This window comes from Micromesistius poutassou (assembly GCF_964030765.1).
Source record: "Micromesistius poutassou genome assembly, chromosome: 20".
Lineage (NCBI taxonomy): Eukaryota > Metazoa > Chordata > Actinopteri > Gadiformes > Gadidae > Micromesistius > Micromesistius poutassou.
Genome location: NC_140290.1, coordinates 11,544,885 through 11,562,336, shown reverse-complemented (window position 1 = coordinate 11,562,336; position 17,452 = coordinate 11,544,885). Strand labels below are relative to the sequence as shown.

The following is a 17,452-nucleotide window of genomic DNA, read 5'->3' as shown; positions in this document are numbered from 1 at the left end:
TAATTACCAAAAACACATTTCATACACACCCAAACACAAACACACACACATCATATATACACACACACACACACACACACACGTCATACATACACACATCATATGCACACAAGGCAGAACCTCTCGGGTCGTTGTGACTTCTATCTTGAAAATCATTACCTCCCGATTGGGGGCATGAGTACCCATTGATTGACACACACACACACACACACACACACACACACACACACACACACACACACACAAAACCCTCATCAGTAGTTATGAAGAGTTTTTCCAAAGGTTGTCATCACTCTACCTGGGACACATGAAGAGAGATATACATATATACTGCATAAACCCTTCCCCTTCTCACTATCTTTTCATTTGCATCTCTCTAGCCCTCTCTCATCTCTCACTGCTTTTGGATCTTTAGCTTGGTTCTTCACACTGTACGGCTTCCTTTTTTGGTGTTTGTTCCCGCTCTAATTCTGACTCTTCTGTCCCTTGCAGGGGGCCCCAGGAACTGTTGGAGGATACAGTTGGCAGCCTGGGCCTCAGGTTGGATCTGTCTGCCACCACTCTTGTCTCGGAACTGGGGCCCTTGTTTGAAAAACTTTCTTCTATTTCTGGGACAAGAAAAAAAAAGAAAAAGTTTATCGTTGTAATCTAACCCATCTTTTTGTGCGTGTGTTTGTGTGTGTGTGTGTGTGTGTGTGTGTGTGTGTATATGTGTGGGTGTCTGTGATGCATTTTTGTACACTATAGGGGCCCCCAGGAACGCCAGGACCTCCGGGCCCTCCGGGTCCTTCTGGATCCATTGGAGTCCAGGGACCACAGGTAAAATGGTGTTAGGGGAACGTAGCTCTCTCTCTGTCTCTGTCTCTACTGCTCTCTCTCTCTCTCTCTCTCTCTCTCTCTCTCTCTCTCTCTCTCTCTCTGTTTCTCTCTCATTCAGCAGCTGCGTCGTCCGCCTGGATTGTCTTCCATGCTAGTCGTTCCGAATGCTTTTTCGCTTGGGCAGCTGGTGTAACTTTGATAAATACCAGCGTTTCTTGGGGCATACATAAACGTGTGTGTTTTTGTTGGGAATGTCATTAACAAAACGTATCCTACTTTGTAACTCGGAGGGCCTTGTATCTCAGAGTAACACAGTAGATGGGGGTAAACTGTATGGAGGCTAAGCTAGCTTGATGTGAGCCGTAACTGCTTGGTTGTGACTAGACTCAGAATTGTTTGGTCAACAACTTTGTTGTGCACTAACCTATTGGGGAATCAGGCTTCACAACGTGCCAGTCAAGACATGAAATGTTATTTGAAGGCTGACTTGTGCAAACACGTCACTACAGTTTATTCTGACACTCCGTTCGAAGAATAATGTTGTTTATTCTTGTCGGAGACAAGCCGACCTTCAAATAAAGTAAACGATAAAAAAAGCAGAGGTGTTATGGGTGATGGTGGAAGAAACAACAAATTCATGTATTTGACTTCAAAGCGCTGGTGAAATATGCTTAATCCTTTTTTTTTCTTTTTACACAAGTTAATTGAAATTAGTAAGTAATTAATCTTGCTTTGTTAGAATTCTGCTGCAGAGGATTTCTCTAATGAAAAAGCCAATCCATGTAACAAAAAAAAGGACAAAAACACCAAATACAACACATTCATCATCACTAGACCAATCATGGCGGGGAAACCGAAAGCTTCCAAAAACTTTTACTAACTTTTCGGTTTATCGCAAAACCCGGCCACCAGGAAAGGAACACGTTTCACCGGAGCAATGTCCCTCTGTCTTGTTATTTCCTCTGTCCCCAATGCTTTGTCCCCCAACGCTTTTGGCGCTTTGCATTCGACCCAATGTTGGAGGCGGGACGTAGTTGTCCCCAGCAATGCCGGTTGAACCTCAGTTCCTCTTTTCAGGGTGTCCCCGGTAACGACGGGCTGCCAGGGAGACCCGGTTTGACCAATTACCTTGTAAGTAAATATGGAGAGAGAGCAGAGGTGGAGGGAGAAAGCTGGTGGAGTGGTGGAGGGATGGAGGGCTGAAAACGAGATTTACTGATTGTGTGTGCACTCGTAACCCCCCCCTGTGTCTTTAAGGTGCGCCCCCCCATCCCCCCGCCCCACCAGATTGATCTTGTTACAGTCTTGCTGCAATATATTTAATGTGGGACTCTAAGGAATGCCACAGAGCCATCAGCAACAGTCCTGTGTCCATATCTGGCCCTTAAAAGAATTCTGCAGACATTTGAGGACTGTCTATTGAAACCTGAAAGGAAATGAAAAAGCATTGGTCAATAGAGTTATGTAACATAATGACCATCAAAAGTACCTCCATTGCATTCAAAATCCCAATTGTCAATTGCACTATTGTCATATGAACATGCTTCACAGACAAAACAGACACACATACTGTATATTGATTATCAGGAATTCAGCCATGGGCAGGGTAAAGAACAATATGTGGAATCCACTTCTTGGCGGAGTTAACAGTGTTTCAACAATGACAAATGAACAAAGGCCGTCCCAGTTTGCCATCTGCTGCACACAACCTTGCATTAAATTCCCTACCAGGGGGGACTTCCGCATGTGAAGCGAAGGGGGATCAGGTGGGTGTATGATGAAGATGTCCGGGATCTAATATGTGGTCAGTTGACTCCATTCAAAGGGAAGTAATAAACAACAGACTCTTATCAGATCTCTGGTGGGGGCCGGTGGAGTGCCGGGTTGGGAACAACACAGGAGCTGAAGAAACATTTTGGGGGGATATAAATGTAATAGGTTATTGTAAACGGGCAAACGTTCAGGACTTTGATATTTTGAGACCAGTGGTGGTTTGAAATGTTTTTTTCAGATCTCTTGGTAGCACGCCTCATGGAAAGAGGGAAATATAAAGTCAATCCATTGCTTGTCTACAACTCCTTTAACCACACTGGAAAATGCAACGCTTACAAATGCTCACGCACATTCCCACATTCACACACACTACCCCAACTGTGTTTTTTACAAAATATTGACTCAACATTCGATTTGAAGCGAGCACAAAGAGTACAAAAGCCTTGTTCTAACCATGCCTAGCAGCTTGGTGGCATGAAATGTTAAATACTATCTAGTTCTATCTAACGTGCTTGGTTTGCATCATGTCAAATGGGTTTGGGAATGCCGTTGAAACCGGGCCAGACGGTTCATTTGAAAGGGCCTCCCAGCAACAGGCTTTCTGCTGCTCTCACCAGGGCCACACACGCTGGGGAACCGTTTCCTCTGAAAGAGCTCATGGGGCATTGTCCATCAGTTAAAGTGCATATGCCAGGTGAGAGGATATCAGTGTATAAGAGGATATATATATATATATATATAAGTGTACTGTACTCGTAGTTTTGTAGAGCTGAGGAAATCAATGGGCCTCCTGGGTTTGCTTCAGTCTGTAAAAGAAATGTGATGAGGTGATGGTGATGAAAGGTGATGATTAGTGATAGTTAGTGTAGTTAGGAACATCGTCAGTTGCTAACAATTCATTAGGAAGGCAGATACATATCTGTCCGTCATTCTCTGATTAGCGGGAAGATGTTTCCATGGAAACATTCTTTGTTGTGAAGTGTTTTGGTAAGAAAAGGTGAACCAATTATGAAGTGCTACTCCTTAAATACTCCCGGTGTGTTATTGTTTTAATATATTATACTTCTCATCCATCTGCTAAAACCCCAAAATGGTACGTACTAAAAACTGTGTTTCCACAACTGCTAAAGCTTACTGCGCTAGAGTGTGATTTGGTGTCTGTTGTCTCAAAGGAAGTAATTATATCATAATTTTAATTAAAACAAATTCATTGACCATAGACTGTGTAGAACTGTGTAGAATCGTGCCAGCTTGGAATTTCCACTTCCATCCACACAAAGATAGTGTGTGTGTGTGTGTGTGTGTGTGTGTGTGTGTGTGTGTGTGTGTGTGTGTGTGTGTGTGTGTGTGTGTGTGTGTGTGTTTTGCAATGAAATTGCTTTAAATTATTTTGGTATTAAAACAAGTTGTCTCTGCATTTTTGATCAGGGTTTTAAATAATTGTTAAACAGACAAGTGATTAATTTATTTATAATACTCACAGCAATCATATTTCAAAAGTTTTAAAAAGGTTACAAAGAGTAGGTTTAAGTTCAGAGATGTTTTAAGTCAGTGGCTGTGGTTAAGGTCAGGGTAAGCTTAGCAATGCATCATGGGAAATTAATTGATTGCATTTACATTTATATAGGTTTATTTTCGGTTATTTTCTACGTACCCAAAGCGCTTTACATAAGGAGTGTGTGTGTGTATGTGTGTGCGTGTGTGTGAGGGGTGGAGGGAGTCACCTCATCCAGTAGCAGTTAAATTAAAATAACCAAAATGTTCTTGCAGTAAACAAAGAAACCTTCTACCCTAAAGTCCTTCTGGCAATTTTTGTTTTGTACACATATTTTCGTATCCAATCTTTTAAAAGTGGTAGGGTACACTTCATCTGCCACTCAGTACAAACCCTGTGCACTGCCAAACTAATAAAAACTCACAAGCTGTCGAAACAATTATCGTGGTACTCCTGTGTGGTGTGTCTTGCTCCTACATGTTTATGTTTAAATATTATACAACTCCCAATATTTGTCCAAAAGAGACAAGATAAAAACAATTATCGGAGCACCCTGGTCGATATTGGACTTGAAAAGCTTTGCCATTTCAAAACCAAAAGCCAAAACGCAGAGAGCTGCACATCCCTTAAATGCTGCTTTTTTGCACCTCATTAAACACTCGTTCGGCTCTGCCTTCAGAACTGACACATCGTTCTTGCTGGTTTTCTTTTGGAAGTTCCTATAGAAAATGCTGTTAATAACTGAATTTCTTCTCGCCTTCCCCTTCTGTTGTAGAACCCTATTGACCCTCGCCAGAGGCCGCCTCAAGACGCCACAGGCACGGATAATGATGTGAGTGGAGCAGAGGTGCTTCTGGGTTCAATTTCTGTTCTGCATGCTCGCCCATCATTATGGCCACCATTAAGCATTGTGTGTGTGTGTGTGTGTGTGTGTGTGTGTGTGTGTGTGTGTGTGTGTGTGTGTGTGTGTGTGTGTGTGTGTGTGTGTGTGTGTGTGGTCTCTGCTACAGGAGAACTCCCAGGGCAAGCCGGGTGTACCAGGCATGGCATCCAAGGGGGAGAAGGGAGAGGAAGGCAAGCCTGGCGCTGGTTCCACCACCACCACAGATAGCTGCGTTGGGGTGAGATTAGAGGGGTTGGAGGGATCTTTTAAATTCCACCCGTGCACTCAAGAGCTGGAATCATGTCCTGCAGCGGTAGAATGGCTGTGTGTCGAGGGGGCTTCATGGCCAAACACGCTAGTGCGCTAACCAGATAGGGGGTGTGCCTTTGAGCAACCCTGGTTCATTCATTGCATCCAAAGCACTATGCATAATGGTACAAAGGCCAGTGAAAATTTTTTTTTTAATGAATAACTTTTTATTGTGGAACGACTCCTATGGAATATGCAAAATAGCAGCCACCTAATAGCTGGGTAGTTTCTTTAGTGGCTTTTCTGCTGGTCATGCAGAGAGTCGGGGACAACTCGCTGGCATTCTTGCAGGCTAACTTATTCTTGTGTGTATCTACAGTGTATGGATAGGCTGAACAGAGAGCAGGCAACTCAGCCGGTGAGTGCAAATCTCCAAGTCTAATGCAACCCAAACACACAGTCACACAGTCGCACAGCCACACAACACACACACACACACACACACATACTGTGTGTATGCATGTGCACTCAGCAGGGTGTTCTGTTTTCTATGTATTTATTCTCTTTTCTGCCTTCAGGCACGACCCTGCAGTACCTGCACTGGAAGCCCGGGACAACCAGGGGTCCAGGGATCCACCGGAGAGAGGGGACAGTCGGTGAGTGGTTGAATGGATGGACAAGAAGAAGTGAATGAGGGAGTGAAGCCACATGAGTGATTCAGTGAATGCGTGAGTAAGTGATGTGAGTAAGTGAATTGAAACTACATAAGTGGATAAGTGTGGCTGGATGTGTGAGTGAGGCAAAATGAGTGATTCAGAGAATGCGTGAGTGAGTAAGGTAAAGGGTTAAGGTGAAGAGTGAAGGCAAGAAAGTGAAAGTGAAAGTGAAACTAGCATAATTCACCTCCTTCCTCATCCCACCGCAGGGCACTCCAGGCCAGAGGGGCCAGGCAGGACAGCCAGGACACATGGTAGGTCTCCTGGCAACATTCTTCATAGAAAAATAAATACATTTGCTGTCTTTCCGGCTACTCCTTTTTATGTGCATTTTGAAAAACATGGCCCAACTTGCCAATTGAAACAAATTACTGAAGATCTCTCTCAAATGTTCTAATATTTAAACACACAGTTTGACAGCCAGTGTGTTTATTCTAGACTGAGTTGAGGATAACAACCATTTAGGCTTTTTAATGGATAAGTAAAGCCCCATGTTAACTGAACAATTTCCACCCAGGAGATACATTATCTTTGGACAAAAGCTATGATGGTATTAGAAGAAACGGACACATTGGGTTAAATAAGAGTAGGTACTGGTGTTATCTAACTTTTTCAGAATGCCCATCAAACAGCAAGGGTGAGCAGGTAGCCAATAGCAAACTACTATTCTAGAATAGTGTTTTTAACCAGAAGTAGCAGACCCATCGATTTGCAGAGAATTTCCAACGTTTAACAACTCTATACATTTTAGTCAAAATACCAGATGGGAGAGACCCAAACAGAATAGTAGAAGTGTTTTTACTACTCATGATGGGTTTACTTACTCTTTAGGACTTACTCCTTGTCCAACATTCAGTTTAGAATTAACGTCCAGTTTAGAATTTCATTCATTAACATGAATGAAATCCTACTATGGAGTATGTCTGCATTCAGCACATACACACATACTGCACACACACATGTGCTGAGTAATGCCCATCAGCACGTATTACGAGACTAAGATCTCAGCTGATTTCCCAATCTTCAAAGTGAGCCAAAAAAACTATATTCTATCAAATACTTGTCCTTAAAAGTGTAACATCAATCGCCTTACAAATCTTGTTATTTATTTTATGGAAGTTCATTTTTTCTTCTTTCCTTCCCAAAATGTAAGGGATGAGTTTTTGTGTTTGTCTATTTTTTCTGTCTTCCACGGGTCCACAGACCCCCCTAGTGTCGCAGACGAGAATGAGAATTTGCCTCCACACAATCTTGCCGTTTTTGTGACAAACATAAAGTCAAAGCGAAAATAGAAGAGCTTCAGCTGTTGTCTGCAGTGTGAGTCGTCTGTCTCATTGCCCGTCTGTTTTCCACAGGGTCCTCCCGGTTTCCCGGGTCCCCAGGGTCCCCAGGGTTCACCTGTAAGTACAGGCTCACGTTCATTTGGATGTTCTTTATTCATCCTGTATACCTTACTTTTCCTATTTATTTTACAAATCATTCTTTCCTGTTTTACTCATTCCGATTCTTCTCAAAATATGGACTAGACTTCGTAATGGAGTACTTTTCCAGACAGAGTCGATTCTCTCCCTCTCTTCCCTTCTCTATTCATCTCTTCCTCTCTTTGTTGCTCGCCCTTTCCCCTCTCTCTACCTCTCTATCTCTATCCCTCTCTCTCTATAATGAAAGATATTCTAGATGAGGAAACAATTCCACTGTCTCTCTCCAGTTGTTCAATTATTCCCCCTGTCTACGTGATCGAGAGTGGGACCTCTGCAGTACACAATCCACACACTCACACATTTCTCGGACACACATACACAATTTCACATACACGCACGCACACACACAATACATACATACATGCACACACACAATTAAACATTTATACACACACACAGAAGATATTCTTTAAAACGAAATGATGAGCAGTGGGGGGTCTGCACAAAATCCATTTGTGGTGTAGCAGTCCCTTTCGATGTTAACTACCGTTACACGCAAGGGTTTTCCAGTGTGTGTCTGCAAGTGTTTGAGATAGAGAGAGAGAGAGAGAGAGAGAGAGAGAGAGAGAGAGAGAGAGAGAGAGAGAGAGAGAGAGAGAGAGATGGTGTTATTCCTCTGCTGCTCAAGCTATAACTTATATTCATCTTTAGTTTTCTCGCCCTCATCGTGATTAAGGAGCATGAACTGAAGGAGATGTATCCTCCTAATGATGCTCGTCCGCTTTGATAAGCCCTCGTGGCTGAGTCTGCAGAACAGTGCCACAGACACTGCTTAGTGTACACATCCATACAAGACACTGCAGATAAGGAGGGAGGGAGAGGGAGATGAAGCCAGTCGTATTGGCAAGGAGTGAATGTCTGAAGATAGATAGTTTCTTTTTGGAACAGGTGGTGCGTGCGTGTCTTTGTCAATATGTAGCGATGGGTGGTTAAACCGCCTGTGTACAAAGAAACATTTGATCAACTTTCTGTGGATTTTGTATTTATATTTTTAGCCTTTTATTATCCCGAAAAGTCTCATTGAGGTCGTGCCACCTGTTTTACGAGCGAGACCTGATGGCACGAGTGTGAAAACACTAGACAATACAGGAGACTTGGACATACACAATGACACAGGCAAGGATAACTAACGCCTAAACGACTAGACTAGACTAACTGCACTCACTACTACTCGTTCTATATTCTGTAACCTGTGGATGTGGCAGCTGTTCCCCCCCCCCCCCCCCCCCCCCCCCAGGCCAGAGAACCATGGCACGAGACTCCAGAAGCATACCTCTCATGCTATTGACTTGGTTTGTGTTTGCTTCCTCATCCCCATGATCCCCCCGGCTTTGAGGGGAATCGAGGAGTGTGAGGTATGGCTTCATTCAAATCGCCTCTCGTTCTCTTCCCCAGGGCCAGCCGGGCGAGTCGGGCTCCGCCGGAGTCCCCGGACTAAAGGGTGAACAGGCGAGTCGCGTGTTTGTGATTGTGTATTCGAGTCGTGCTTTCCTGCGGTAAACGCGTGACGCTCATCGGGGGACTCTAAACCTCGTTCCCCCCCCGATCTGATGGCTCGCTTGTCTCTCTTCCTTGACCTCAGGGTTCATCAGGGACATCGGGCTATCCAGGATCCATGGGACCACCGGGGATGCCTGTAAGTCCTTTTCATCCTCTCAAGGGGGCGGGTGGTTCATTGGTAGTGGACCGACATGGGTGGGGTTATGGGTCGTTGGGGGAGCTTCTAATCGATGGATAGATGGAGGTGGGGGGATGGCGGGGGGAGGAGGGGTCCTATGGATGGGGGTGGTCTTAATGCGGGGCTTGGGTAAGTAGATGGATGCTTGGTGGTTGCTAACAGAGGAGACGTTGAGGGGAGGGGGGCTGTGCTTAAGGTGGTGGTGAGAATGACAGACTGGTATCTTTTCGCCGTTTTTCGCCAGGGTATGAAGGGAGAGCGCGGCAACGCCGGAGGCAGTGGTTCGAAGGGCGAGACGGTGAGTCTCCACGGCTTCAACAAGTGCACGATGGGTAATGGCAGTGTGTCATTGTGTACTGTGCCATTGTGCGCTCATTATGCACTCGTTAAGCACGTCCAGATGTGTTTCCGCGGTAACCTCTTCATTGCTCCTCCTCCTCCTCCTCCTCCTCTCTCTCTTGCAGGGTTCACCCGGGATCGCTGGCTTCCAAGGACAGGCCGGTGCTCCGGTGAGTCAGGTCTTAAGCGCAGCGGTTGTATTTATAGGTTCCTGGTCATTGTTACCGTATCAGAGATTTGTCGCTCTAACCCGAAGCACATTTAGAGTGCGCCATTACCGTTGTCTATTCCACACCGTTGCTTTTGCTTGATTTCCTTTTCCCCTCAAAACTCAGGGAATCAAAGGAGATTCGGGCCCAACAGGCTCCGCGGGACCCAAGGGTGACCAGGTATGAGTGGTTGGCGAGCAAAAGGCTGAAAGAAAGGCTTTTGTATAGATGTTTAGAGATGGGAGTATCATAGCCCTTGAAAACATTTTAGAGCTTCCCTTTCTTTCTTCCAGGGTCAAGCTGGAGCTCCAGGTTCCCAGGATCACAGGTTTGTGTTATCTTCTGTATCTTCTTTATACAGAATTTTCTCTTGTTCTCTTACAAATGCGTCCATTTGTCATTTGTCTGTACTCAAATTTTATGTGTGTGTGTGTTTGTGTCTGTGTGTGGTTGTGCGTGTGTGTATGTGGGTGTGTATGTCTGTGGGTGTGGGTGTGTGTGTGTCTGTGGGTGCACGTGTGTGTGTGTGTGTGTCTGTGGGTGCACGTGTGTGTGTGTGTGTGTGTGTGTGTGTGGGTGGGTGTGTATGTCTACGGGTGTGTGTGTGTGTGTGTGTGGGTGCACGTGTGTGTGTGTGTGTGTGTGTGTGTGTGTGTGTTTGTGTGTGTGCGACTGTGCGTGTCTCTCCAGGGTCCCCCCGGTCCTCCTGGTAAAAGCGGAAGAGAGGGCCCCCCGGGACCCAGGGCTGAGAAGGCAAGTGGGATCCATCTGCTAATGGCTTACCTTTACCACTAACCTTTAGGTAGTTCAGCGGAACATTAGTCACATTTATGTGTCGTGTGAGTCTGCGTTAATGTCTTGCTTTGTCCCCTTCATCTTACTCACTTGCTCCCCCCCCCCCCTCTAAGTTTCTTTCTCAAACTTTCTTCCTATTTCTATCTCTTATTCACGACGGTTCGTTATTTCTTTCCTTATTTATTTATTTCCTTCTTTATATTAATTTGTTCGTCCTTCCTTTCCCTTTTTATTTCACTTCTTCTTTGTTTCTTTCCCCTTTTTTAAATTTCTTTCGATCTATCATTCTTAAATCACATTGGTCTTTCTTTCTTTTTTTCATTTCTTCCTTTCTCTCTCTCTCTCTCATTGTGTCTCCCTCCCCCTCTTCCCCTCCAGGGTAACGACGGGGCCCAGGGACCCCAGGGCCAGATGGGCCCTGCAGGACGTCCTGGATCACCAGGACTCATGGTACACATCTAGCATATCAACACCACAACATGTTATACAGTTGTATTCCTAGCTCTAATAAACAATGTGAATCTGGTGCATTGTGTGTGTGTGTGTGTGTGTGTGTGTGTGTGTGTGTGTGTGTGTGTGTGTGTGTGTGTGTGTGTGTGTGTGTGTGTGTGTGTGTGTGTGTGTGTGTGACAGGGCTCTCCAGGAGTTGAGGGATTGGATGGAAAGGACGGCAAACCAGGACTGCGGGTAGGACTTTTTCTTTCATGGCTCATCCTGGGTGATTCATATGTGAAAAGATCCATACTCCATACTGCTATTTCTTACTGCTTTTTCTCTAGAGCATAGTACAATGTAGTCAACCTGACAAGTAACTCTCTCTCTGTGTATGTCTGTCGGTCGGTCTGTCTGTCTCTATGTCTCTCTCTCTCTCTCTCTCTCTGTGTATTAGGGAGAGACAGGCCCTGCCGGGGCAGCAGGAACTCGGGGGATGCCAGTGAGTATGACCTTTCACCTGTGCGTGCGCCCTTTCTGTCTGCCTGTTTCATCTTTGAGCGGTGTTTGTTGTACTTACTACCTGTGGGGAATCTTGGATGGCGTCGAAAGGATTGTTTTGTTTTTTCCCATCAATGTCCTTGTGTTTTACACGCTTGACCGCGCTCTCCTCAGTGTGAGCAAAGCTCCTATGAGAGCGTTTGAGGGGCGCTGAACAAAAGGCTGGCTTGTGTTGGCTGTGATTGCAAAGAGCTGCTTTGGTTCTCCAACGGCACTTGTATTGTGTTTCCTCTGGTGTGCGTGTATACACACCCAACAAACGGCTCCGATTTGATGTATGGCTGTATGATTAACCCGTGGAACCATCAAATAGTCAACCTGTCCTGTTCGTTGAGCCCTTTGACGCTCGTAGGTAAATGCGTTCCACAGCTCAACAGTTTTTTTGTGTTCATCTATGAGATAACATTTTGACAGAGATGTTATCCTCTGTCTCCTGCCCAGGGACTACAGATGCAAAATAGCTTATAGCTAACTCTGGCACTGCTAATGAACTGTGCATTGTGCCTGTCAAATAAACAAATAAACAAATAAATAAAGAAATACATTAAAATAGACATTAACAGGCATCACCTTACTGTATCAGCATTATAGCCTAGTTAGCATAATGTGACCAATGCAGCAATCACTCGTTTCCATAAGCATCTTAAGCATCTCTCTCCCCCTCTCTCTTTCTCTCTTTCTCTCTCTCTCTCTCTCTCTCTCTCTTGCTGTCAGTTATTCTGCTCTCACTCACACCCCTTACTTCTCTGTGTGTGATGTCTCCCCTTCTCCCCAGGGATACAAAGGCAAGACCGGTCACACCGGCTTTCCTGGAGTGAAGGTACAGTAACGCCTCGCTTCCTTGGTGTGGCCACCTCTCTGTCAGTCAGTCAGTTGGTTTGTCTGACTGTCTGTCTGTTTGCACATTGTAAATACTGTAAAGTGCTGGAGATGGAATTCAATGTTAGGTTGGCCTTAGTTTTAGGTATTTTTTGTGGCTTATGTTATCTTTTGTTCACTTCTAAAAATTAATTCCACTCGATTTCCCTCCCTTTTTCATGAATGAAATAAATATTTACTTACTTAATTAATTTGTTTATTCAGGGTGATATTGGACCCTCAGGTCCAGCCGGACCATCAGGCAGACCTGGACATGATGTGAGTGCTGCCCATGCTACTGCATTAAGACCATCTCTCCATTCTGTTATAAATCGTTCCACTGGCCCTTCAAGACCCTTCTATAATCTAACTGAGCTACTGTTAAAGATCTGAGGTCAGATCGACACAGATAAGCCGCGATGGTTAACAGCAACGCTCATTTATTACTGTGTCATTTTCTTCCCCAGGGGGACCCCGGCACCCAAGGGGCCATGGGACGACCCGGACCCGCTGGTCACCTTGTGAGTTCATGACCCTTGACCCTTTGAGCAACGCTCCTTGTCTTTTTGTTCCTCACTTCCAGCCAGACACATCGCCATGTGGTTCTGTAATAACGTGTGTGTGTGTGTGTGTGTGTGTCTCTCTTCCTAACAGGGCCCCGCCGGACCAGCCGGGCCCCCAGGACCCGCTGGGCCAGCTGGATTGGTGAGAGAGATGTTGGGAAATGTATCAAACTGACAAGCTTGTGCTTGTGGGTGTTCATCTGTGTCCTTGTGCCCACTTTCTGATGTCTTATCTCCGTCTTTCCTCTCTTCACCAGGGCATAAAGGGAGACAAGGGTCAGGCAGGAGAGAGAGGTCTGGGGGGGATGGGCGGACCACCAGGACCTCCCGGGCATCCAGGACCCCTTGTCAGTCCCCCCAAACACCTTCATTTGACCAATTCCACCAAACGGCCATTTTTGTAGTTTTTCATATCAATTCCTTTTTCTATGTTTCTTTCAGGGAGATCCCGGCAGCGATGGTGCAGCCGGTAAAGATGTACGTGAACGTATCTAAGAATATTCAGGCCTATTTGGGGCCTAAAGAAAAAGCTAGCCCTAGTGATAGATTCAGTTTGTTCATCCAATGTTATCCTCCGCTGTTTATTTATCGTTCCCTCTGTGTGGTGTTTGTTTCACCGACAGGGAAGTGCAGGTCCAGCTGGGGAGAATGGACAGCCCGGTCAAAAGGCAAGTCCGTTTGTGTATCAGTGAGTGTGTGTGTGTGTGTGTGTGTGTGTTTCTGCATCGCATGTTTGTGTGTGTGCATCGTTTCTGTTCAGATGGGTGGGTGTGTGTGTGTGTGTGTCTGACAAGTTACCATATCATAGCCACGCACCGCCCCGGCGGGCACACTGAAGCTAAGCTTTGCCCTTTATTTTGCTGTCTACCTCAGCAGCAGGGAGCCCTGGTTCCCCCCAACACACACACACACACACACACACGCACACACGCACAATCACACACGCACACACATACACACCAGACACACACACACACACACACACACACACACACCAGACACACACACACACCAGACACACACACACACGCGCGCGCACACACACACACACACACACACACACACGGCAGCAGTGCCGAGTGGTATCTATCTGCATGCTCAGCATGGCTCGCGCCCTAAAACAGTTCTCAGTTCACTAACGCCCCCTGCTCACCTTAGTTCCACTCCATCTCACCGGACTGCTGGGCCGGCCCACTAGCTGTAAAGCCAGCTAACCGGCCCCCTGGCATGTCGTTGCCAGCGCAGCCGGCAAACGCTAGCTAGCCGTGGGGCTGGGATACAGTGATAGAGTTGTTCCGCGGGGCTCTGGCATAATGCTATTAAACGGCAGCGGCGAGATGCTCGATGAGGCTATTCGTCACGCTGACACGACACCATTGTCAGGGCTCTTAGCTACGGCAGCAGCAAAACAAGAGGCGGGCGAGACGGGGAGGGAGGAGGACACTCTCTTCCATTCTACTCTCTCCGCTTCCCTTTTGGTGTATTTATTTTTGGGGGGGGCGGGGGGTTGGGTCTGGGTCTGCGTGGCGTTGACTTGTTAACATTAGATGTCCATTATGAGGCTTGGTGCTGCCATAAATCAATGTTCCCTTGCGCCCCTCCCCTCCCCCCCCCCCACCCCTCATGTGTATGTGTAGAGGGACGGGAAGCCGCTGTGCTGTTGCTGCTGCTCAGGGAGGTGAAACCCAGAGTTACCCTGCGGCCTGCCGTGTGTGTGTGTGTGTGTGTATGTATGTGTGTGTGGGAGAGACAGAATGTAGCCATGTGTAAAGGGAAGGAGTGAGCACAGTCATTCATAAAAGTGGACGGCTTCCACTTTGAATATTGAAAACTTCAACGTTAATAGTACTTAATGTTCAGTGAAATTCATATAATTCAATATTCATTGATGAATCGGTGCAGGGTACTCGTGATGAGGGTGTTTTATCCCCAGGTGTATGAATGCGCCAAACTTCAAACCCCCAATGTCTAACAGTCTAGATCTAGGCATCCTTGAGCAAGATGTATCCCCTCCTCCCTGCTGCTTAGTGACATGTATCTAAAATATTTTCGCACAGAAGCACCAGTCAAACGACAAAGTCATAAAAAGTACGTCACAATCTTTGACGATATTTCATCATCCCCTACAGGGGGAGGCAGGCGCCGCGGGCCAGCGAGGATCCCCCGGAGAGAGAGGTAGGCCGGGACTCCCTGGAGGAGGGGGTTACCACTCCAAGGATGCCCAGCCCATGGTAGGCCCTATGGGGCCCAGAGGAGAGAGGGGCAGCCCGGGCACAGCAGGACCCTCTGGCACCTCAGGAAACCCAGGGACCCCCGGAAACGACGTAAGATACAGTGACAATGTGTGGGAATGAAATAGACTCCTGGTTCACTGCTTTGTGGATATCGAAAAGAGTTGTAGGTTAAATTAATGTTAAACATAATTTGAGATAATTTCTGTGTGTGTGTATGCAAACATATGTGTTGCGCGAAGTGATTATTCCGCTACCGTCTTGATTTTCTTTTTTCTTTATTATTTTCTTCCACAGGCTGTGGTCAACTATGACGAGATCAAGAACTTCATCCGCCAACAAGTCGTTAAAATATTTGATGGTGAGAAAGGGCCTGTGAATATTTGAAACGGGTGGAACCACAGAAAACAGATGGAGAAGAAGCATGGTTTCACTTTTGTCAAGTACACCTAACTGCTCGGTGTTTTCAAGGTTCTGATCAACAAAAATATGTTATGCAAGGGTGCTAGTTTTCCAACAACCCAATTCATCACAATTTTTTACTCATTGTACCTTATTTTTGTACGATACTTCACAGAAGACAGCTCATTATCTGAGCTCCCACTTATGTCCCCTACTTAACAGAATGTTTAGACTTCTTTAGACTAGAAATGCAACTGCAGTTTTTCAACCTTGTTATTGTGAAGGACAGGGAAAAGAACGTAAACATCCTTATGTGCTCTATAAACATAATTTCTATTCACAATTCAATTCACAATTCATAATTCTATTCACACTCCCGCTTCAGAGAGGATGGCCTACTTCATGTCCCGCATGCCAGCGGCAGTAGAGCAGTCATCCCCCGGCAGACCGGGACCCCCCGGTAAGGATGGAAACCCGGGAAGACATGGAAACCCAGGGTCTCCCGGCCTGCCCGGACAATTGGGCAGAGAAGGACGAACAGGACCCCAAGGACCCCCCGGTGAGCAATCTGTTGATTTCACAGTACATAAAGAGGTGCTGAACCCCAAAACTTATTTTTTTTTTGTAAATGTGGTAATATGGATCAGTGTACTGGGTTTGATCCCCAACATCCTCAGCCTACCTGTTGCAGTCCTCGACTAAGATGCATAATAACATTCACTGTTAATCACAGGTTCACTGTTACTTTGAACAAAGCTAGCTTAATCAGCTAAATTACTCAATGGTAGACGTTTAACTTATTTTTATGTGATTTTTTCAAGTTGATTGCCATCCTTTTTTCATGAACCAATCAAATATTTCCTTACTTAATTCATTCAGTGATTCATTCAGGATGAGGGAACGTTGTGTGAATCCTGTGGCTCTCTGTGATCTAGGCATACGAGGACCCAATGGAGAAAAGGGCGAGAAGGGTATCGGAGAAATGGGAGACATAGGACCTCCGGGAGCACCAGGTTAGTTCGACTGCATCTTCTCTCCCATGGACGAACCGATACGCCCCTCTCCTCTGCTGACCAACGCAGCTGATAGCCTTTGAAGCTTGATTCCATGACACATTCCAATGCAGTCCACTAGAACACCAAAACAAATGTAGTGGATACATTGCAAGTGTTTATCATCCGCCTTGAGTAATGTGAATGGAATCGATCATATTTATTCTGTGCACAATATCACCTGATTTTAGTCATCTGATGGCTGTCCGATAACATATACACAGTGTAATAACATATAACAGTGTGAGGGAAGTGTTAATTGTAAATGTTTTGAAAACTGCAGTCGACCGTGTTAAGAGAATGTAACGTGTGTGTATTCATAGGCATGAAAAGAAACACAAAACAAAAAAAAAAACACAGGGAAGTAACTGCAGCCATCTCCCTCTCTGTTCCAGGTCTTCCTGGACAACAAGGCTACGGCAAGATGGGGCCCCCAGGCTCCGTGGGCCAGCAGGGAGTCCCAGGGGTCTCTGGACCCCCTGGGAACCCCGGGTCCAAGGGTAACGACGGCCGGTGTAATCCCGGGGACTGCAGGAGCCATGAAGTACAATACAACGGCAAGGGCCCAAATGTCAAGGGCCCCTGGTAAAACGGAGAGGTTCGAAGAGGGAGGGAGGGAGGGAGGGACGGAGAGGGAGGTGGATGGATCAAAGGGGACTAAGATGGAGACAGAAAAAAACAAAAAAGAACACAACCCAGGAAAGGAACATTGTGGAGTCCCTCAGCAGACCAGGCCCTGCTAGAGCACCGTGACCGCTTCTCAGCAGCTTAGTCCAACCACCAGCTGCTGATGTGTTGACTCAGCCACTCAAAACTAATCTCCCCATCAATATGAAAGAGATACCTTCCTGGGACATGGGGCCAAGGCATAATCACCAGCATGTAAATGTCATCCACTTATTCATTTTTTGCAAAA

General features: G+C 46.0%; 1 protein-coding gene across 1 annotated transcript in view; it reads left to right on the top strand.

Moving 5' to 3' along the window:
* Positions 1-17,126, top strand: part of col16a1 (collagen, type XVI, alpha 1) — a 57,016-nt gene extending 39,890 nt beyond the window's left edge. The window contains exons 39-69 of the mRNA XM_084484867.1: positions 493-540; positions 748-819; positions 1,897-1,950; positions 4,863-4,919; positions 5,098-5,208; positions 5,599-5,637; positions 5,798-5,875; positions 6,145-6,189; positions 7,291-7,335; positions 8,812-8,865; positions 8,999-9,052; positions 9,339-9,392; positions 9,559-9,603; positions 9,769-9,822; positions 9,936-9,970; positions 10,333-10,399; positions 10,816-10,887; positions 11,071-11,124; positions 11,327-11,371; positions 12,206-12,250; positions 12,514-12,567; positions 12,756-12,809; positions 12,943-12,993; positions 13,109-13,198; positions 13,293-13,328; positions 13,475-13,519; positions 14,981-15,175; positions 15,380-15,443; positions 15,870-16,043; positions 16,420-16,497; positions 16,932-17,126. Coding sequence (XP_084340993.1) covers positions 493-540; positions 748-819; positions 1,897-1,950; positions 4,863-4,919; positions 5,098-5,208; positions 5,599-5,637; positions 5,798-5,875; positions 6,145-6,189; positions 7,291-7,335; positions 8,812-8,865; positions 8,999-9,052; positions 9,339-9,392; positions 9,559-9,603; positions 9,769-9,822; positions 9,936-9,970; positions 10,333-10,399; positions 10,816-10,887; positions 11,071-11,124; positions 11,327-11,371; positions 12,206-12,250; positions 12,514-12,567; positions 12,756-12,809; positions 12,943-12,993; positions 13,109-13,198; positions 13,293-13,328; positions 13,475-13,519; positions 14,981-15,175; positions 15,380-15,443; positions 15,870-16,043; positions 16,420-16,497; positions 16,932-17,125 — 2,163 coding nt within the window. The 3' untranslated portion in view covers position 17,126. The remainder of the gene's footprint in view (positions 1-492; positions 541-747; positions 820-1,896; positions 1,951-4,862; positions 4,920-5,097; positions 5,209-5,598; positions 5,638-5,797; positions 5,876-6,144; positions 6,190-7,290; positions 7,336-8,811; positions 8,866-8,998; positions 9,053-9,338; positions 9,393-9,558; positions 9,604-9,768; positions 9,823-9,935; positions 9,971-10,332; positions 10,400-10,815; positions 10,888-11,070; positions 11,125-11,326; positions 11,372-12,205; positions 12,251-12,513; positions 12,568-12,755; positions 12,810-12,942; positions 12,994-13,108; positions 13,199-13,292; positions 13,329-13,474; positions 13,520-14,980; positions 15,176-15,379; positions 15,444-15,869; positions 16,044-16,419; positions 16,498-16,931) is intronic.
* Positions 17,127-17,452: the final 326 nt, after the last annotated feature.